Source organism: Balaenoptera physalus, assembly GCF_965194825.1.
Source record: "Balaenoptera physalus genome assembly, chromosome: 4".
NCBI classification, from domain to species: Eukaryota; Metazoa; Chordata; class Mammalia; order Artiodactyla; family Balaenopteridae; genus Balaenoptera; species Balaenoptera physalus.
This window is the reverse complement of record NC_138891.1, coordinates 24,198,539-24,221,629: the sequence shown is the minus strand read 5'-3', so window position 1 is coordinate 24,221,629 and position 23,091 is coordinate 24,198,539. Positions and strand designations below refer to the sequence as shown.

The 23,091-nt window shown below is 35.0% G+C and overlaps 1 protein-coding gene and 1 long non-coding RNA gene across 6 annotated transcripts in view; one reads left to right on the top strand and one right to left on the bottom strand.

Annotated features, from left to right (window-relative positions):
- Positions 1-23,091, top strand: part of LOC309660567 — a 412,061-nt gene that overhangs the window by 4,268 nt on the left and 384,702 nt on the right. The gene's annotated exons all lie outside the window — the stretch shown is intronic.
- The window catches only part of RASA2 (RAS p21 protein activator 2), a 115,982-nt gene that overhangs the window by 63,792 nt on the left and 29,099 nt on the right, over positions 1-23,091 (bottom strand). For all 5 annotated transcript variants that reach the window (XM_082461203.1, XM_082461204.1, XM_082461206.1 and 2 more), the window contains 2 exons: positions 14,674-14,768; positions 5,239-5,315 (listed from right to left, as the gene is read on the bottom strand). In XM_082461203.1, the coding sequence (XP_082317329.1) occupies positions 5,239-5,315; positions 14,674-14,768 (172 nt within the window). The remainder of the gene's footprint in view (positions 1-5,238; positions 5,316-14,673; positions 14,769-23,091) is intronic.

Genomic DNA, 23,091 nt, shown 5'->3' with positions numbered 1-23,091 from the left:
GGAGGTCTTGGAGGAAATGCTACAGTGGGGAGCTTCCAGGTCTGGAGAATAATAGCAACTGCTGGGATATGAACCTTTCCACACACTACTCCCCAAAACTGTAGTTCAGCAAGGAGCACAAAGAAAACAATACATAAAACCATGCCTTGAGCATTACTGAAAAAACGAAAATACCACAAACTTCAAATACCTCTGAAGTTGAGAAATCAGCAGTAAGTTCCACAAAACTACTGCTGGAGTTCTGTTGCTGTATGGACAGTGAATATGGACAGTGGAGGCTTAAGTGAAAAAGAGAAGGAAGAAAAGAATGCAGATCAGCATATGTCCACATACAGACCTGTTTGTGAACATTTACAGCAGTTTTCTTTATAATAGCCTCAAATGGGAAACAATTCAAGTATCCATCAACTGGTGAATGGGTAAACAAATTCCATACAAAGGAACACTATTTGTAAGTAAAAAGAAATGGACTGGTGTCCAGTTCTAGGACAAGATGGAGTACATGCACACCTCCTTCTTCTTCCCATTAAGCACTGCTAAAAACCCTAGATGTTAAACAAACATAAGAAAACTGAAAGGTGAAGAGAAGAAGGCAAGCCAATTAGAGATCTTGGGACCCAAGGAAATTGGAACCCAGCAGTGAATTCCCTGGGCTTTCTTACACTTTATATATCCCAGACTGAGTGCTAGAGAAGCTACCAACCCAGAAACACCCACCAATGGGAGCAGACAACAAAATGCCCCAAGAAAAGCCAGCTTTCTCTAGCCAAAGGACCAGGAACTGGGCAGCTTAGCAACATAGAAACCATTTTTAAACAATAACCATCTACTCCAATCAAACACCATGAGAAACACTGTGGATCCACCCTCACCCCCATCAACAAAGGCCAAAAGTTGAGGGGAGAGCCTAGACTTCTACCTCTGACAGGTTGTAATGAGCCCCTTCTTCCCATGGAGTCAGTAGAGACCACATGAGGAGCCTGGATTTCCATCACCAGCCAGCGCCAATGAGGCACTCCTCTCCCTCCACGCCAGGGTGGTGTCAGAGAATGCTGAGTGGGAAGGCAAGACTTTCACCACTTTCTAGGGGTAACTAACTCCTCCCAACCAGGGTGTCAGTGGAGGCCACGTGGAGCAATAGAAAGGTACTCCTCCCTATCCCACCAAAGTGGTAACAGGAAGGAATTAAGGGGAACGTGAACTATGACTTTCGTTCAGCAGTAACAAGGAACACTTCTCACTCTTCCCCCAGGGTTATCAGGAGCGGCTGCGTCAGGAACCTGGACTTCTACCTCTACCTGACAGTAATGAAACTGGGACTCCTCTTCCCCCACCAGCAGAGGGTCAGAGGAGCCTGGCTAAAAGAGAAGATTTAAACAAGATCTAGAGTCTCATTATATAATACCCAAAATGTCCAGGATAGAACTGAAAACCATTCAACATATGAAAAACCAGACAATCTCCAACTTAAATGAGAAAAGACAACTGGCAGATGACAAGACTGAGATAACATGGATGTTGGACTTATCTGACAAAAATGTGAAAGCAGCCACCATAAAAATGATTCAATGAGCAATTATGAACATGTTTGAAATAAATGAAAAAATAGAAAGTTTCAGCAAAAAAATAGTAAGTCTCACCAAGGAAATAAAGATATAAAGAAGAACCAAATGGAAATTTTAGGACTTAAAAATACAATAACCAAAATAAAAATAATTCAATAGTTGACTTTAACAGTAGAATGGAGAGGACAGAGGAAAAAACCAGTGAGCTTTTAAAGACAGAACAACAGAAATAACCCAATATGAACAACGGAGGGAAAATAGACCGGAACAAAAAAGGGCAGAGCCTCAGGGATGTGTGGGACAATAACAGATCTAACATTCACGCCACTGGAGTCTCAAAAGGAGAGGAGAGAAAGCTGGCAGGGCTGATAAATTTAACAAGAAATAATGGCTAAAAGTTTCCCAATATGGCAAAAGACATAAGCATATAGATTCAAGCTGAGCCAACATCAAACATGATAAACCCAAACAAATCTATAGTCAAACTAAAACACTTAGAAAACTAAAGACAAAGAAAAAAATCCTGAAGGCATCCAGAGAGAAACATAGGAAAACCTGCATAGGAAAAACACTTTGAATGATAGTGGATTTCTCATCAAAAATCATGGAGGCCAGAAGGAAGTGGTACATTTTTCACGTGCTGGGAAAAAAAAAAAAAAAAGAACTATCAACCAAGAATTCTATATCCAGTGAAAATATCCTTCAGGAATCAAGAAAAAAATCAAGACATTCTCAGATGAAGAAAAACTAAAAGAATGTGTCACCAGTAGACCTATCCTAAAAAAATGGTAAGAGGAAATTCTCTAAACATAAAGACAGTGATAAAAGAAGGGATCCTGAAATGACAGGAAGGAAAGAATATGGAAAGAGCAAAAATATGAGTAAATACAATAGACTTAGAATTCTCTTCTTTTCTAAATTGTGTTAATAACTGAAAGAAAAATTATAACACTTTGATGTGGTTGTCACTGTTGCACAGGAAATACTTAACACAATTATATTACAAATGGTGGAGGATTAAAAGGTAAGGTTTCTACATTTTATTCTAACTGCTAAAATGTCAACACCAGTAGACTATAAGTTACACATGTACAATGTAATACCTAAAGCAACCACTAAAAAAACTATACAAAGAGATACACTATAGATTAAAAAAACACTATAGATAAATCAAAATGTAATTCTAAACAAGTTCAAGTAACCCACAGGAAAAATAAAATAGAGGGGACAGAAAACAAAAAATAAAATGGTGGATTTAAGCCTAACATATCCATAATTATATTAAAAGTAAATGTATAAATTCACTAAATAAAAGACAGAAATTGGCAAAATAGATTTTAAAAAGTGACACAACTATATTCAATCTTTAAGAAACTTGTGCACAACTGGCTGGATCTGAGTGGAAAAAAGCCAATCTCAAAAAGTCACAAACTATTAAGAGTCCATTTGCGTAAGATTTTTGAAATGACAAAATTTTAGATATGGAGACAGAGGTTAGAGGTTGCAAACGATTAGGGATGGGGGTGGGGAAGGAGTGGTTGTGACTATAAAGGGGTAGCATGAGGGAAATATTTACAGTGATAAAATAGCTTTGTATCTTAATTGTGGTGGTGGTTACACAAATCTACACAAGTGATGATACCCTGTACACTATACAATGTCAATTTTCTGGTTTTTATACTGTATTTATAGTTATGTAAGATGTAACCACTGAAGGAAACTAAGTTTAGAGTACACAGGACCTCTCTGCACTTTGCAATTTCTTGCAAATCTATGATTATCTCAAAATTAAAAAAAAAAAAAAAATCAAACTGCCAGAGTTCAAATCCAGGCTCTACTCTCCCTGTACAAACCTGGGCTTATTTACCCAATCTGTGCATCGTTTTGTCATCTGTAAAACGAGGACAACAGTATCTACCAAGTTATGGCAAGAAACAAAGAAAATAATATCTAAAAAAGGATGAACTCCTGATACATAATGTGGATGAAACTCAAAAGCATGCTAAGTAAAAGACACAAGAGACTATATATTATATAGATCTGTTCATATGACATTTTGGAAAAGACAAAAGCTATAAGGAGAGAAATCAGATCATGGTTGCCTAGAGCTGGATATAAAGAGAGGGGACTGAACGCATCTCTGAGTAATGCCTTTTGGTATAGTTCTGACTTTTGAACTCATCCTGATATTCTACATATTCAGTAAAATAAAAGTGAACCAACAAGGATGGGGGAAAACAACATTAAACTAAATGCAAACCAAATCAATCCAATTAACTGTATTTCAAATGTACAACATAACTGAACTGAGCAGGGCAGAGAGTAATCCAAATACTTTCACTATATGCTCTCAGTCTAGGGGGAAAAACTGTAAACAAATCCTGTTTTTAGTAGGTAAATCCAAACTGAGGAACATGTGAAAAAACAACTGGCCTGTATTCTTCAAAAATCTCACTACCATGAAAGACAACGAATAGCTAAAAGTACAGGTTAAGGAGATTAGAGACATGACAACTGAATGTAATACGTGATCTTGAACTGTACCCTTTCTTGGAGAGAAAAAAAAATGTCTTAAAGGACATTATTGGAACAGTTGACAAAAGTGAAATATTGTAACTGTAGATTAAAGTATTGAAATATAAAAACTACAGATTATACTATTATTGTAACAATGTTAAATTTCCTGAATTTGATAACTGTACTAAAGTACATTTAAATATTATATTTAAGAGAATATGCTTTTTCTTAGGAAATACACACTGATATATAAAGGATCATAATATGTGCAACCTTCTTTAAAAGAGTTCAGAAAAAATTAACCGAGTAATATTATATATAGTATTTTATGTATATATATAAGCACATAAATATCAATATGTATATTTATATAGAGAGAGAATACCTCAAAGGATCTGGGGTGTTCATAATTAGGAGACTAAATTATAGTCTGGAGCAGCAGTGGGAGAGTAATATTGACCCTACTCCCTGGCTCTAAGGTATATGGGTATGGTAGAATACATAGCCTCAGACTGAGAAGGCAGTAGAGGAAACAGTACTTCAGGGGATATTCACGTATCAGTTAAGACAAAGAGAGAAAACATTCAGAAGTCAGGGATATCCCATTGTTTGTTGACAACACAGAGGAAGGGTTTGGGTGAGAGGGAAAAGGTGGAGGATTGGGCTGAAACAGATTTCCAGAACAGTTAGAAGATTAGAGTCGGGGTGATAAAAGTAAGTTGAGAGAAAAGAGGAAAGGAATTCAAAGTAGGTGAGAATCAATACTGGTAATCTCAAGGTATACATTTAGTTTTAGCCCCAAGGTCCCTAATGCTCTGCTGTGTTATATCTAGAGTTTCTAGAGGCCCTCTATTGGGAAGCTTTTCCAACTCGTTGCTGCTAGGTGGTTAGACACATTTATCTGTGATCCTATATCTATCATGTAACACACATTAAATAAATACTGGTTGAATGAATTAATGACTCATCATATGTAATCTGAGTAGACTAGATGTGAGAAAATAAAGTGGAAAACAAATTAATAAAGAAATGGCATAGCAGAGTTCATTTCTGAAAAAAGTTTCTGAAGTATTTAAAATAAGGAGTTGGCTTAAAATTCAAAGAATACAAAATGGAGAATTATATCTAGTTGACTTGGTAAAAGAAATATGCTTACTGTACAACAAGTTGCTGGCACACAGTTCCATTTTCTGTTATCAGTTCATTCAATTTTAATTCAAGGTGAACTTTACCCTATAATGAAAAAAAAATTACAAACTGAGAAGTCTATTTTACTGATAAAATATTAATTAAAGGTATGTACTTTTACAAATGGTAGCCATAATATTTAGTTATTCACTAACTAAATACTAGTGATCCTTAGCACATGGCTTTGTCTCCGTTAAGTACTTGTTAAATGACTAATAACCAACAATGTAGATCAAAATCTGAAAAATAAGCAGTCAAATGCTTATATCAAACGTGGTATTCAAATCTAAGAATTTTATGCCCAGTTCAACACATATTTATCTCAATTATCATGAATCAAAAAGAAAGATAAAACTTACATTTTAGGGAATTTTGCATTTAGCAAATTACAAGATGTAGAATGCTTTTTCCAGAGAAGATAATAAGTATAGAGACAGTATCATTAAAAGACAGAGAAATCATACAATTCTACAACAATAAAACTAAGTTAAAGCTAGTAAGATTCAATTTGTCAACACTTATTTTTCTCAAATAATTAAGATTTATGGAATATCTACTACATTTTAGGAGGCACTGTGGGAGTGGGTAAGAATCCAAAGAAGTATAAAACAAAGTCGCTGCTTATAAGAACTCGCAATCTAGTTGGGCAGACAATAAATAAAAGATAACAATATATGGCCAAGAGCACTGATGAAAAAATGGGATACTGAAAATGAAAATAAAGGACTACTTTCTTAAACAGCCATTAATAAATGGGTTTTTAAAAAATTCAGTAGTATACGTTTTAAGCAAACTATCAACTTCTCAAGAAACAAAGGCTTAGGAACAATATAATCTGGAGCTTGATATTTCTACCCTGCCACTGGTGATGAGCAATTCTAAACTGGTTGTGAGCAATTCTGAACTGGTTAAGAATCAGTGTTGGATTACCTCCACCCAGCTGACAAGACAAATTGCCACATTGCCAAGTGGAAATTTCAGGGGTGTGATATCCAGGGACTAATGACATAAGTTATTTCATCAGAGATAGGAAAGTTTATTATCTAGTCACTGTTCCTCTTTGGAACAACCTTTTCAGACATACACAGAAATCTAACCTGAATCAGCCTATTTTTAATGGGCATATTTTATACAAGAGTGAGTCTGAGGTCCACTAACTACAAATCTCAGGGTTAGACGGATGAGCGATAAACACTGATGGATCTCAACACAAAAGTCTGCATGAGAAAGCTAAGCTCTAAAAAACAAAGGCAATAGCTGTCATAAAATCAGCAGTTAGGTGGAATTGGAACTATATGTAGCCAACCTTCCACTAAAAATCTAGACACAAATATTTATAAAACCATACATAATTTATAAAATAGGTCTTTCATTAGTCCAGCATTTAATATTCACAACCCCTACTATTCAAGAGTGACCTCAAGAAGGTTCATGATATGTAGTAATTTATAATATTACTCAACCAGAATTTTGAATCATATTTGCTGTCACACCAGCATCTGTGTCACTTGACAAATGAGTGAGGCTAGCCAACTGCACCAACATTTACATCTCAAAGCAGTTGTACCATTTTAACATGTATGTATTTTATGGTAGAAACCGTATACTAACAAGGCACCTCCCAACTGTTTCTCAGGAAATGTCTAGGATCTAAGCTATTTTTAAAACAATACAAACTTAATATAGAGTAGGAAAAAAGTATAATAATTTCATTCACAACTAAAAATCACAGCACTGTAGCAACTCAAGACTAGAAATCAGAAGATATTTAATGGGGTTCTACCAGGAATCATTATCAGAGTCAGAGCCTACCTAATATGTTCATTACTCCCGCTGGCTGTTAAACAGAACATTCCTTTGGCATTAGTCAACAATAACGTAATTACGTATTAACCTGGTCAAGAAAAGAGTGGGGAGAGAACAAGCAGACACAAGACACATACTATAAGGGTGGAACACTAAAATTAAAAAGCATTATGAGTTAAATTAAGGAAATTATAATGTCTAAACTGGAAAACACTACCTCATTATATACTTTAACATGGAAATATATACATGATACTTAGTAGAAGAAACAAGTCACAAAAGAGGGTGTATAATACAATATTAACTTATAAAAATAAAACATACTATATATATTACTATATAAAATTACTACAAGGCTATCTACCAAAACATTGATAGAACTTATCTTTGGTTGGTAGGATTTCAAATTTTTTTCTTTTTGTTCATCTAGATTTTGTAAGTTTCTACTACCATTGTGTTTTGCTTTCTAATAAAGAAAAATGAACAAGAAGTTTTAAAAATTATTTGAAGCTATTTTTTAGTGTTAGAAACCCAAATTTGAAAACATTTAAGAAAAATTTAGTATTCCTTACTATGTTCACATGACAGTTCAGTTTTACTTACATTTGTCACCATTTTATAGAGTTAGATTGTAGCAAAACAAGTTTATTTGGGGGGTGGGGAGGAGAGTTCAGCAAAACATTTCCTAGTTTCCCTTGAAGCCAGGGATAGTGGCTAAGGATAGCCATAAGATACAGTTCTGGCCAATGAGATATAAACAGAAGTTCCCGGTAGAGCATCCAAAGAAGCTTATTGCAAAGGCCTCCCTAACTTCAGCAGTGGCTTGAGAAGCTGGAAAGCTTACTCAAAACTTTCCACAATCTCAACTGGGCATGATAAAAATGGGAGCCCAGGGCCCACCAAGATAGAGTGGCTCTCATAAACACCGAGGCTTTCTGTTGGAACCTTTGAAGGCCTATGCTTGAGTACAAAGGGTGAACAACATAGATCAGCCTTTACAAAGAGTAAAACCTAGCCTGGAATCAGCCAAATCCCTAACTGGATTACAGTGATCGGCCTCTAGCCTAACCACATGCCAAAAGCAAAAGTAAATCTTTCCTGGAGGAAGAAAAAAATATCATCCAGAGTTTCAAGTTATCTCTAAAATATTTCATATTTCAATGTCCAGCATTCCATCAAAAATTACAAAGCATGCCCTAAGACCACACACCAACCCACCCCCCGCAAACACAAAAACCAAAAAATCAAAAACTGACAAAGAGCAGCAGATTCACAGGAGACACAGATGTTGGAGTTAACGGACAGATTTTTCTTTTTTTGAAATAGAAAACAAAATGAAAACTCAGCAAATACCTGGAAAGTATAAAATATGTCAAATGAAAAATTTAGAATTAAACAATAAAATAACCAAAATGAACATGTATTTAACAGATTAGCCACAGCTGAAAAGAGGACTGGTGAAATAGGAGATAGATTAGTCAGAGAGGGAGAGAGTATAAGAGACATATGAGACATAGTAAAATGGTCTATTATTCACATAACTGAAGTCCCAGAAGAGAGGAGAAAGAATGAACAGGGGGAAAAAAAAAGCTGAAGAGATAATTGCCTGGAATTTTCCTAAACTGAAGAAAGACAACAAGGCACAGTTATCAAGAGCCCCTAGGAACACCCAAGTAGGATAAAAAGAAAACCACACGTAGGTGCAGCATAGTAAAACTGATGAAAACAAAATATAAAGAGAAAATCCTAAGGCAACTAAAAAAAAACAGGGACATTACTTACAAAGAGGTAACTGTTAAGATGCTGACAAGGAACTATATTTGGTGATAAACATGCAATGGGATTCGGTCCACAACAGCTTTCTTATTATCCAACCTCCTAGGGGAGGTTCAGTGACAAAATAGTATACCTTTCACATGTCAGAAAATAATGGAAGTTCAAATATCTGACACTATATTCTATACTTCTATTTAAAAATAAATCAGATACTTAAAGGGTATTATTCTATATATATTTCATACCACTAATTATATTAGGTTGATATAAGCAATTATATCACATTAATTTGTATTAGGCAGCGTATTTAGGAACTTATTACTGTCTGAAGGTTTATATTCTAACTTTATTTCAGTTACTATTTCAAAAATTTCACATAGAAAAATCTGTGATTATTTTAATTTTATAGTATGTATAGTCTTGGTACCATTTCGAAGATATTATGTGAATTTCTGCATACAATTTGGGAAATTCAAATGAATATAGGTATTTGGGCAAAACACAATGCATGCACTTAAAAACTTCCTGAGTCTAAACATTTTTTTGTTTTATCAACATTAATAAATTAATTTAAACGACCATTAAATTAAATTTTAACAACCATTCCACAGGACTCAAGTATATTTCAACTGATGAAAATTTTTCTTCATATGAAGGAAACTTCTAGATTTCTGATGGATGTTTTTATATATAGTAATTAATTCTATAAATCATTTTGGACACGACTGCCTATCTGATGAAAAAATAAAGGTTTTACTTAATACCTTCTGTTTATGGATGGATTTGTTTTCTCTTTAAAGAAGTATTTATTATGATCTAGAATGGCTCATTCCTTTATTATTTCATGTTTATAAATTTACAAATGAAGTTTTTAAGATACCTTTATACTCATTATGTCTTAACAGCATGTAAAAAAAACCCTTGATTTATGCATTATTGGCTATAATCTTTGGATTTTTTTAAATGCTTGCTTGTTTTAAACAAGGGCAGAGGCCATATTACCACCCCCCACACACACCAAAAAAAAAAAACAAAAACCTATAAAACAATCAATAACTTATGGCAGGATCCAGAAATTCAAGATAAGCTTGTTGGTAAAAAGACTTATTAACTAAGTAATTACATCAAAAGGATGTGATTGATATTGCATCTGGATTTACTGCTTGTACAAGTTGTGTGAGACAAACACCCTTAATTAATGAGAGCACCAACTTCTCCATATGAGAGATTTGGTTTAATCAGTCTTATATAAAGGCATACTTTTAATCATAGTACCTAAAAAATAAAGAAAGGAAAAATACTTAAAGTTATTGTGAGTTCCAGGACCAAATAGCTAAAAGCATGGCTGCAGATGACCTAAGCCAAAAGAAGATTTATAGGAAGGGGCAACAACACAACTCATATTAACTTCGTTTATGTGGCAAAGAATACAGAGAAAGAACACCAAGTGAAACAGGATGATAACCAGGACCACAAACTCAAGGAAGAAAATGCTTTGAAAAAGAGGGAGCAGTCAACAGTATCAAAAGTTGCTGAAAGACCATGTAAGAGGAGGACTGAAAAATGTCCACTAGACTTAACACAGTGTCATGCGTAACATTAGTGAGAGCTGTCTATGCTCTCCCTCCAACCCACTGTGGGGTTTGAAGGCAGATTAGAGTGGGTTGAGAAAAGAATAGTTCAAGCCACGGGGGAACGCTGCAAAACAAAACAAAAAAGAACAGGAAAAAAAAAGTGTAGCAAAACACACTCATGAAATATTATTAATATTGTCTTGAATGTTTGAAAAGAAAACTGAAAACAATTAACATTAACAGCAATAATAAAGCATCTGGGAAACAATTCAAGGTAAGAGGTTAGTGTTCTTAGCAATTTCTGAACTGTTTTGGTATAAAACCCATCTTACTACTATGGAATCCTTTCATCTGAGGGCTAAATTATGTTTCTACATGTTACTTCCCTAGAACTTTAGAACTGAAGGGAATCCTATATACTGAAGTTCTCATGTCACAGTTGAAGATCCTCTGACAACAATAATTTAGCAACTCTTTTGGGTACAAATGCCAATTAGAGCTAGGAAATCAAACATCTCCTCTGAAGTAGAGATACCAATCATTTCCTCTACCTAAATCCCTTTCTTAGGGGACAATGCCCCAAAACTTTAATCCCCAGTCATATCAAATTAGACTGCAGTGGGCATCTGACCCAAGTCTGCCAAATTTTCTCTTTAAATTGTGGCAGAGAACTGAGTCAGACCTTAGAGGGTGAGGGGGCCGTATGCTCAAGTAGGCTCAAAGACTGATGTGGCATTTTTTAGCTGTCAACAAGAAATAAGAGTGGACTTATAGAGAGAAGCAGAAGGGAGAGACATGTTAGTCTCATCAGACATACAAAAAGAATACCATGGAATCTCATCATTAAACAACGTTTTTTTTCTTTCCCCTTCCTTTTGCACAGTGAATAGTTATTAAAATTAGAGCAGGGGCTTCCCTGGTGGCACAGTGGCTGGGAGTCTGCCTGCCAAAGCAGAGGACACGGGTTCGAGCCCTAGTCCGGGAAGATCCCACATGCCGCAGAGCAACTGAGCCCGTGAGCCACAACTACGGAGCCTGCGCTCTAGAGCCCGCGAGCCACAACTACTGAGTCCATGAGCCACAACTACTGAAGCCCGCATGCCTGGAACCTGTGCTCTGCAACAAGAGAGGCCTCCGCAATGAGAGGCCTGCACACCACAGCGAGGAGTGGCCCCCGCTCGCCGCAACCAGAGAGGAGCCTGCGCGCAGCAACGAGGACCCAATGCAGCCAAAAAAAAAAAAAAAAAAAATTAGAGCGAAAAATAGAGAGAAAACATTAACTATTCACTTTACAAAATAAAAGGGAAAGAAGAAAAACACTGTTTAAACAGTGAGCACTTATACTCAAGGAGCACAGTGAGCACATGAGTAGGGAGAAATGAATCAGTGGGTCTCAATCCTATGTGCCTCCTGCAGTATCTACTGCTGTGTTGAGAAGTCTACACTTCAAAGATACAGTATATATTTTTCATTCACCGTGGTGCTAAATGCAAGCCAGCTAAGCTATTTTATGTGGTGGTCAACCAAAAACAAACAAACCACCCATTATTTTAGTTTACTTTATGAGAAATTAAAGTCTTTTCAAAAATAATTCTATGTGAACTGTATCTAGTCTATTATAGTAAGAAATCTGATCTCCACTTAGGATGCAGCTCCTATGTAAATGCCTGACAACTTTCTAGCTCTCACTGGCCATACTGAAGTTCTTGTAATTATACTCCAAGGAGCTTCCCAGGAACTTTCTAATGTCGCTCCCTTTTTCTCTGAGCTAATTTGGGTAAGCTTCTGTGCCTTATACTCAGATTTTCCTAAGTGATTCTCTTAATAATCTATGTTGAAGCCTTTTTAAGACCAACAGTACAGAATAGTGAAAGGTAGTAAAGCACCGTGGTTAGGAGTTTTAGAATCAGACAAGCTCTTTATGGGAATGATGGTTCCATCACTTAATAGTTTTGTGACTTTGCAGATGTCATTTAACCTCTATGAATCCATTTTCTCCATCTATAAAATGGAGGTAATGCTACCTACACCTCATAATGCTAATCTGAAGATTAAGTGAGATAATATATATTAAGTCCTTAGTACTGTGCTAGATATATGCTGTTCTAATTACTAACAGTAATTATTAGATTAAATTCCTGCTGAACTCTATCTGTCTCACAGCTTTCTCCTATGGCTCCACCAACTGCTCTTATTTCCATGATATTTTTATAAAATTTTATAAAACTTATGCAAGTGAACAAATTCATTAACAAAACAGGATTTGTATGAATCAGGCTGCTTTTCTATCTTTTTTAGACTCACGAGGTTGATTTAATATTCCTAGATCAGCTTTGGAGCGAAACAATATTCCCAATGTACAAGATTAATGTGATAAGTGTCATGCACCCCGTCCCATCCCCTAAAGTACTCTTCCTTCTAAAATTTATTTTAAATAGTGAGTAGATCTTACAAATCAACTATCATTTAAGACAAAAGAACTGTAAAGGCTAAAAACTCATGGTTATGAAAATAATTCGTAGCAAATAAAAAATGTCATGATATCTAACGGTTAAATGCTGTTTGCAGATTTTTGTGTTTCAGCCATGAGTTTTATATATACAATCAAATAAAAAGCCTGTTACCCAGTACTGAGCTCTAAAACCATCTCCAATAATTATATAAAGAGTATTCTATAGAAATTTCTAACTTTGGAGAGCTGGGTCCCTTAAATCCTTTAGCAAATAACACTGGCCACAAGAAAAAGAATGGACTTTAATAAACTACATCTTAAAATAATCCTCAAACTTCATTTTAGACCAAATTCTCAAAGCCTTTTCTTATCTTTCTTTTTTGTTAAAACTATTAAAAAGAAAAACTAGCACTTCAAAACTTTCATGTCTGCCTTTCGGTAAAGGCGTATTAGGGAAATGGACACCTGACTGACGGGTGGTAAACAGACATTTTACATTTGTATAACTATTAACAGCTTTCAAAATACTCTTAAAGGTATTTCATTTAATTCTCATAATCATATGAGTCAACATGGCAACTTTCATTCCCATTTTATAGAAATAAAATTCAAGGTCAGTAAAATAACCACATATGAAAATTAGGACCTCAATTTTTAGACTTCTACTTTAAAACCCTTTCCACTTCATCACATTGCCTCTCACCTGGATCATTTACCATACAGTATAACTGGGGTAAGAATAAAAGTTATTGTCAAATGGAAAGAAAAGAACATTAAAATGGGGTAGGGTGGAAAAACAGGAGACGTTTCAATTATATTTTGTACTTAAGAAGGGGTTTTAGCAAACAAATACTTAATTTTTTGAGAATTTAAGCAAACAGAATGCTTGAGAGGTTATGAGGAAACAGACACAGGCACTTTATTTGCAAATACCTGTGGGTGTGTGTGCAGTACTTTTTTTTTTGCCTTAAACTTCTGTTTGAGTCACAGTGACAAATTATAACTTCTTTTAGAGAAGAAGAATTCTGCTTGCAGTTATGCCCTTGGGAAATGGTTTCACAATCCTTATCATATTTTATAAATAAATAGGGTTACAAAACAAGGATTCCCTTTAGATAGAAATAATTTCTAAGAGTAACTCAGACTTTTCAGAAACAAATACAAAAGCTAAGCTACATGGCTAAACACATTTTTATTCACACATAGAATCTTTAAGACCTCTTATTTTGGCAAGAGGAAAGAAGAGCTTTAAAATAAGTAATGATACCCTTTCAAATAAAAAGAAAGATGAACAAAAGGAAGGGTGGGTATGGGAATGAAGGCTCTGCATGGTGGGCTCAGGCATGGTTTGAATGAGTAACATTTTCCCAAGTCTAGTGTATTAGAGAGTAAAGACAGCATCCTGGTCAGTACAGATGAAATAAATCACAGACTTCTAAGGATTCTCCTCAGAGTTAATAAAACATACCTTTTTCATTAAAACCGTTTCCCCATCTAAAAAAATTAGTAATTTGCTACTGTGACCCAAATAAAAGAACTAAGGAAGGAAAAAAACTGTCCTAATATAACCCTCCCAAACACATACGCGTGCACATACACGTACATTATTCTTGATTTCATGTGGCGAGGCATTTCCTTCCAGTTATTTGTTACTCAGAGGTCTATAATGTTTGGTGCCAGAATCTAAAATAAGGTATGATTAAGCTCTCTCTAAATGAACTAGTATAATTAGTTCATTTTTCACTCATTTTCTGTGTGTGACAATCTCTTTCATCACTTAATCCTTAATATTTACCTGAACCTCTGAATTGGAATCAATAGGCTGTAGTGAAAACCAAGTTTCTCTGCCACTGTGGTTACACAAGTCTTCTTTTTTGATGGCTACTTTTCCTGTAAGAAATAAGTAAAACAATGAGGAAACATATTATATATAATCATTAGCACTGTTACATATAATACTTTGTAGAAAACATTTAAAAATAATTTGTATCTGTTGATATCAAAAAATCCATTTTTATAAAGCATTTTTCTATATCCTAAAAACTGAAAAGGTGCCTCATTTCCCTCTACCCATCGGCAGACCCTTCTCTGGGCCATTTTGAATTAGGGGTTTAGACCAAAACTCAGTTGTATTTATATGCAACTGCGTTTTTTTAGTACTTATTCAGATTCACATTTTCACCCAGAGTACATTCATCAGTATAAAAAGCAATGTACAATGATAGTGCAAACTAATCCTCTCAACTCTTTAACACTACGAATAAACCATATGTTCTGTCTGAGCAGACATATCTGCATTTAATAAGAGTTTATAAGCTCCAATTAAGAGAACAGAAAAACAGTATCATATGGTCACTAATAATTTTGAAAACTGACTTGAAATTATGAGATTAAAATAATTTTATTAAAAATTTGCTTTATCAAAACACTGTAAACACCGCTTATGTCGCTTCAATGCATACACACACACAAAAAAATCAAAGCAGTTCCCTAAAGAGTTTCTACGTCTCAGAGACAGATACAGTACAATGAACAAAGTAGTATGAGAGGAAGAAACAGAAATGTTCTTATTATAATGAAGTATTTGCCATGTTGGTACAAAGCATTTCCTTCCTCAATTCAAGTTTTAAGAAGTAGACATAGTTTTGCATATGACCGACAATTTATTCCAACATTCAACACAAAAGCTTCAACAAAGGATATATGCTAAAGTAAAAAATAGTTCACTTTCTTTTATTTTATCAAACAAGAATTTTCATTTTAAGTACCCTAATTATACTTCATACCCTTTTCACTTATGACCACCTTGGTCTTTTAGTTCAACATTTGAAAACTTTTAGAAAACAGTAAAAAAAAATTTCTGTCAAGATATATCAATTTTTGTGTATCAAGTGGAAAGAAAAGGCATAACAGGAAAACAAACACAGAAAAACTGTCTTTAAAATTTTATTCTAGAATTAAGACAGTGGTAATGGTTGCACAACTCTGTGAATATACTTAAAACCACTGCACTGCACACTTTAAAAGGGTAAGTTTTATGGCATGTAAATAACACATCAATAAAGCTATTATTTAAATATTTAATATTATAAGACCCTTATTCTACAATTTCCAGGATTTTTAGTTTTATACATAGTTTATGAATGTGTATGTACATGTACATACATGTGCATGTATAATGCACACAAGCATCACTAAAGCAAGCCCCCAACTTAAAAAAAGGGCTTTTAAAAAAGTTTATTCAGAAGTTTTCCGGTTTGATTGATGCATTTACTCATTCAACAAATAATCACAATGGCTTTGTATTTTAAATGGTGAGTTGATTTCCAGACATCCTTAACCAAAGTCTATTTAACCAATAATGCTTCTAAAAACTAGAGTAGGAATCTACCTGTTCAATTTACAACTCACAACTCAGATCACTGGAAACACATCTTTGTCACAAGTGCCTTCCCAAAAGAGAATCCTCTCTTAGTTCACAGGTAAAAAAAAAAAAAATCCTAAGGCAAGGACCCTCTTCCTCCTATTTCATGTCTCATGTATCCATGGTACTCACTGTCACAAAAGAATTGAATGGTTCTTGTCTTTTGAGAGGGAAACTCTTTTCTGACTAGCCATATAAATAAGCCGTTTGTAAGTTGAGAAAAACCTGCAATTTCATTGCCAGCTCTTATTCTTATCAAGTTCCTTTTAAGATGTCAGTTTCTAAAATGTAAAGATTTAGTCAGCCTGAAGAAGCATGGAAGAACACATGATCTCAAGAAGTCAGAGAAACTGACAAAGAACAACAGAGAAAAATAAAGAAAAATATTTAAAGTCATTAGGTATTAGGATACCTGCAACATGTTCAGCACTTCAATAGGCAATATAACATATGAAAAAGAAATATATGTCATCAGCCCTAGGGAATCAAACAGGGTAGAGAAGGGTTAGGAGGGGAGGGAGGGAGGGAAAATGAATAAAAGAATGAATGAGAAAGGTGGGAGGGTAAAGGGGAAAGGAATTTGGAGAAAGATGAGAGGAACAGGGAGGGGAGGAACAAGTGTCTGAAATACAAATAAGACCAAAAAAATCGTTCATCATTCTTATTCGTTGTGAGCTATCCTTAGTTAAACAGGTTAGATGACAGCTATTAAATATTAAAGGTAGGCAGCCTGATACAGTGGAAAGAGCACTGAACTGAAAGAAAAGCCAGCATTTACTGAACAGCTACCAGGTAGTAAACATTCTTACACATTTTGTTTAATCTTCATAACAATCTTGGGGGAAGAGGATATATTACAGATGAGGAAAGCTGAATGATATCAAAAACCTGCCCACTAACAAGTGCTAAAGCCAGATTTCAAAACCAAGGTACGCCTGCCTGTTCATGTTCCTTCCAACACAGACACTAACTCTGTAGTATCTACACTACAGACACTACAGACACTAATTCTGTTACTTATTAAGCTGTGTGATCTTGGGCAATTTATTTAAATTCTACATCTCATTTACCTCCTCTGTGTTTGAAACAACTTTCAGCTCTAATGAAACCTATTCCATGCCTCCAACGGTCTCCAAAGTGTTTTAGTTTAATGTTTACTATTTTAAACAAAGTTAACTCATTATTTCACTAGCTGTGAGATCACCAACATTGAAAATAAACAAATATATAAATAATCAACCAACCACCCCAGGAACCAAATACCCAACACACTATTTAAAGGTACCATTTCATTTCCCCACTGTACTGACAAACCCATAGACAGAAAGAGCTTAGACCACATACATACACAAATATATACCAGATGCTATATTAGTTCCTTAAAATCAGACAAGGAGAGGAAACACAAAAAGAAATGAAGGAACTGTGGACACAGAAACCATTTCTGTTGGTCTGTAAGTAAAAAAAAGTATTCTTAGCTTTCCATTACCACTTCTAAGCAGCATTTTCTTACCATCTGTAAATATCATGTTATACTAGGCCCCCATTTTTAGGCACAACATATTCTTAGAAATTTCATCCTGATACAGATCACCAACCAGCAAAATCTTGATGGCCTTGTTCCTACTTGGCTACTAGTAGAAATGGCTGAAAGGGTAGATAAAAGTAGCGATAAGTGTGACTGCCTATACAAGCTGAAAAAGAACCAGAGGACTCAACAAATTCTGGCAGTATCAATAACAGCAATTCAATCGATGGCAACACTTAGATGCCTTAGTGTACAGGGTTTAGATTGATACCTTTTGGTCTCTGCGGCAGACTGATATATTAATGGCTTCCAATAAATCACACTTCCTTGTTCTATGCCACTGTGTGGTCCCCTCCAGCACTGACTCTGGGTTTGGCCATGCCACTTACTTCTGCCAATGGGACATCAGCAAATGTAATGCAAGTAGTCTTAATAAGCACCTGCAGTAGGGCTTAGCCTCTTGCAACCTCAATACCATGTGGAGTGGAGGGCCCAGATAATGGACAGCACCAGCCATCAGACCTATGGGTCAGATCATTCAGCCCAGTCAATTTTTCAGGTAACTGCACATTAGTGGCCCCAGGTGAGACCAGCAGAAGAACCACCCAGTTGAGCTTGGCCCAAATTGACAACCTGCAGAATCATGAGCAAATATATGATTGCTAAATTAAGCCACTGAGTACTGGGGTGTGATTTGTTATGCAGCAATAGATAACTGATACAGTCCCTGTGCAAACAGACACAAAAGTGTAGTCATAAGCAATTTTTAAACAGTAGGTTTGACTTAAGAGCTAAATGCCAGGAGAAATTACAATTCAAAGGGTTTAAGAAATACCTTCGCTATCTTAAACCCAACCTTATTTTATAGGTGAACAAGGCCTAAGAAGGTAGAGTGACTTATTTAAGGTCACAAAGGCAGTGATAGAGTCATGAATGGAATTCAGGTCTCTAATATCCTAGTGAAATTCTCTTATAACATTCTAAACCATGGGGAAAGAAAAACAAGTTAACCAGTCTACTAAGATAACCATGGTTTAACTGCTTAAGCCTAGATCCCTCTGAAAACTAAAATAACTAGAAAATACACATTAGAAGTTTAAATATATATGTTTTAATATTATTAGGATCCTCACTGGAAATGGAATTTTATTCTTACATAAAGTTTTTCTCTTCTCTTTTTCTCCTTTTTTAAGGGAAGAAGACACTATAACTTAGGACAATATATCACACAGTAAAAGACTTTTAAAGCCTTAATTTTACAATTTTCTATCTTTTTGCAGCACGGTTCCTATGTTTCAAGTTTTCAATTAATCTATAATCAAGTTTTCATACTAACTGTTCCTGGCATATAAGGATTTGTAATATGAAAAACTATGCCCCATATTAATAACAGTTATTACTTCCAGGAAGGGGACTGGGAGGGGGTCAGTGGCCAAAATTAATTGTCTGTAATACTATAATTAAAATTTTTTTTACAAAAAGGAAAATATCCATATATTATTATATAATTAAAAATAAAAAACAAACAGGCTTTTAAAGCTATTCAACAAGTACACATTCTTAGATCTTCTTAAGTTTAAAAGGTGGCTCTCTCAACCCTAGCTCAAATTTCATTCCCAGAAAATGCTATGGCACTGTTTAGCCTACAACTGGGCAACTCAGTTGTAAAATAATTGAGGGAACTCAATTTCCAGTAGCTCAAAATTAAAAAAAACAAAGTGCCACCTAATTTTATGAGTTAATGACAAAAAAAAAATACGTTAAAGTAAAAAAAATGTAAAAATCTGTAAGTGAAAATATCAAGATTATTTTCCAACTTTAAATTAAAGGCTATGTACGAACTGTGTTTACTTTAATAAAATTTCCTATCTATAAAAGGAAAAACAATTTCTACTAAATGTAGAAATTTTATTTCTTAATAAGAATAAACTTTTTTTTTTTTTTTAACAGTTCCCACACCAAGTTATGGCCTTCTGATACCACTCCTCAAAGGACTGATTTTTACTTTAAAAACAAATTAAAAAAACAAAACAAGGGCAACTTTTGGAAATCATAATTATAAACCTCAACTAAAGGCCTTTCCGAGAAATACTATATAATGACTACTTGTAAATAGGTAATGAAAATTACAAAACATTTTCTTAAAATGTTTAGTCAATCAAAGATACACACTCTCTCAAGGGTCGTTAATAATCACCAACAGCCTCTATCCAATCTTTATCCTACGCTACCTCTCTCTAGTCTTGCCATTAAAAGATCTCCTTGCCTTCTGAGATATTCATCTCTTCTATCTCTCTTCCAACTTCCTGATACATTTTATCAATCTTCACTAAAGCCTCATTTTCCCTGAAACCCTCCTTAAATGCTCCCAGGGCAATTTCATTCATTCCAGCAGAGGCTTCAAGTATCACTCAGTGCTAACGACTCTCAAATCCATACCTCCACATCAAATCCAGATTTCTTCTCTGAGCTTCAGATCTGTATTTCCAACAGTCAACCAACATGTCCACCAAGATACTCCCCAGGTAATGCAAGTTTAACTTGTTTGAAATTTAACTTATTTGAAATCAAAGTCATCCTCTCCCTTTCCCATCCTGAATGCTCCTTATCTCAGTTAATGACAACCATAGAAACAAGACCATTTTTAACTCTTTCCCTTCTTATATCCTCTTTATCTTCTTAGTACCTATTTCCTATTTAAAGTTACTCCTGTGAAGTACATTCCCTCATTTGCATTTCCACTGCCACTACCCTACTCATCTCATTTGATAATAGCCTCCTTGATGGCCTCCCTGCCTTTAACCTCTCTCCATTCTAAAGCATAAACTATAGATCAGGGGTCCCCAACCCCCAGGCCACGGACCCATACTGTTAGGAACCCGGCCGCACAGCAGGAGGTAAGCGGCGGGCAAGCGAGCAAAGCTTCATCTGTATTTACAGCCGCTCCCCATCGCTCACATTACTGCCTGAGCTCCACCTCCTGTCAGATAAGTGGCATTAGATTCTCATAGGAGCGCGAACCGTACTGTGAACTGCACATGCGACGGATGTAGGTTGCGTGCTCCTTATGAGAACCTAATGCCTGATGATCTGAGGTGGTGCTGCTGAGGCAGTGATGCTAGTGCTGGGGAGCGGCTGCAAATACAGATTATCATTAGCAGAGAGGTTTGACTGCACAGAGACCATAATAAATCAACTGCTTGCAGACTCATATCAAAACCCTGTCGATGAGTGGCAAGTGAAAACAAGCTCAGGGCTCCCACTGATTCTGCATTATGGTGAGCTGTATAATTATTTCATTATATATTACAACATAATAATAATAGAAATAAAGTGCACAATAAATGTAATGCACTTGAATCATCCAAAACCGTACCCCTCCCCCAGTCCATGGAAAAACTGTCTTCCATGAAACTGGTCCCTGGTGCCAAAAAGGTTGGAGACCGCTGCTACAGATGGCATACTTAAAGTAGATGTTTATATACTTTAAAAATACGTGTATATATAGTTATATATATGTATATATATGTATACACACTTTAAATACGTAACCTATAGACTCTGAGTTTGTAGTTTGAAAGTTATTGTTTACACCACAGGAAGTTGTTAAACTACAAAACTATATTCGTATATGCAGTTATATATGATTTTTAAAAGGTTCCTCATTCTTAAAAGGATCAACACTACTGTCAACAGGATAAAGTCCAAATTCCTTAACACAGCTTTGAGGGTCCACCACAACTTGGTCCAATTCATATTCCCAGATTCATCTTCTACCAGCCTTGGCCTAAGTAATTTACATTTTCCAGCAGATACACCACAAACATGATTCACTTTTTCTTCTCTGCTTCTGCTAATCCCTATTATCTTGAAACTTCTTCCTTTTCCTACCTAGGTAGTCTCTGTTAATCCTCCACCAAACAAAATTAACTCTTCTTTCCTCTGTGCTCCCAAGTACTTTGTTCCTACCTCCAGCACAGACCCTATTAAATATATTAGTATTAGAGTATAAATCAGCCTGAAAACCTGGGAGCAACTTGAATCTTATTCACCTTAGTATCCCCATCTTTTGTACGCCACATAGACAAGTGTTTGTAAATGTTTGTTTAATTGAATTAAGGGTGGGGCCTCAGGGGTGATCCATAATTAAGGGTCTGCTACACAGAGAAAAGTCTACATGTAAGAAGTCAGAAGGAAGACAACTAGGAAAATACAATGTCATTAAACTGCCTTTTCCTTGGCTTTCAACAAGTTGAATAAGCAATCCAAAGAGTCTAATGTGACACAGAGGCAGATGAGGATTGAAAACTATGAAAATGCCTTTTGTGACAAAGTATTTGTTATGTATATAGCTGATAGAAGTTAACATATTTATCAAATATGGATGCATAAGAATAAATAAAAGATAAAATTCCATCCAAAAGAAAAATAAGCAAAAGAATTAACAACTAATTCATAGAAGAAAAATGTAAAAGACCAATAAACATATGAAAAATTCCTCAAGTTCACTAATAATCAGAAAATACAAGTTAAAATGAAATATTTCTTTCACCTATCAAATTAGAAAAATAATTTTTCAATGATAATATCCAAGAATGACCAGGGTATGGTGAAATGATTACGCCCATGTCATGTTTGGGGGAATGCAAATTAGTGCAATATTTCTGGGAGCCAATGGAAAAATATATATAAAAAAAACTTAAAAATATTCAAACGCTTTGGCTCAGTATTTTCACCTCTAGGAATTTATCCTAGAAAAAAGACATGCAAAAATGTATGCAGAAGGATCTTCATAGCAACACCATTTAGAGTAACAAACATCTGGAAACATAAATCTCTACCATGAAAAGAGTGGTTAAAATAATACATTCCTATAGAAAGGATATTTTAAAAATTACTTGTGAAAAATATTTAATGACATGGGAAAAGGATCATTAGATGATATTAAATGAAAAAGGAAAAAAACTTGAATAAACAGTACAATGTAATAATATAAATGTGTGAAATAAAGAATGGGAAGAAATACACAAATTATTAACTCTAGCTGTTCTTACGCAGAGTCATTACCAATCCCTTAGAACATGTAATAATTTTACAATTAAGAGAAAGTATTATTGTTTTTAAAAGGTTATTTTATCTGCTCTAAAATGATTTTTGGCAAACTTCAAAAACAAGTTTGTCAGAAAAATGAAGTCAGATTATAGCTATTTATAAAGAAATAAGTAGTAAGCAGAAGGATATAGACCATTTGTTAAGGAATT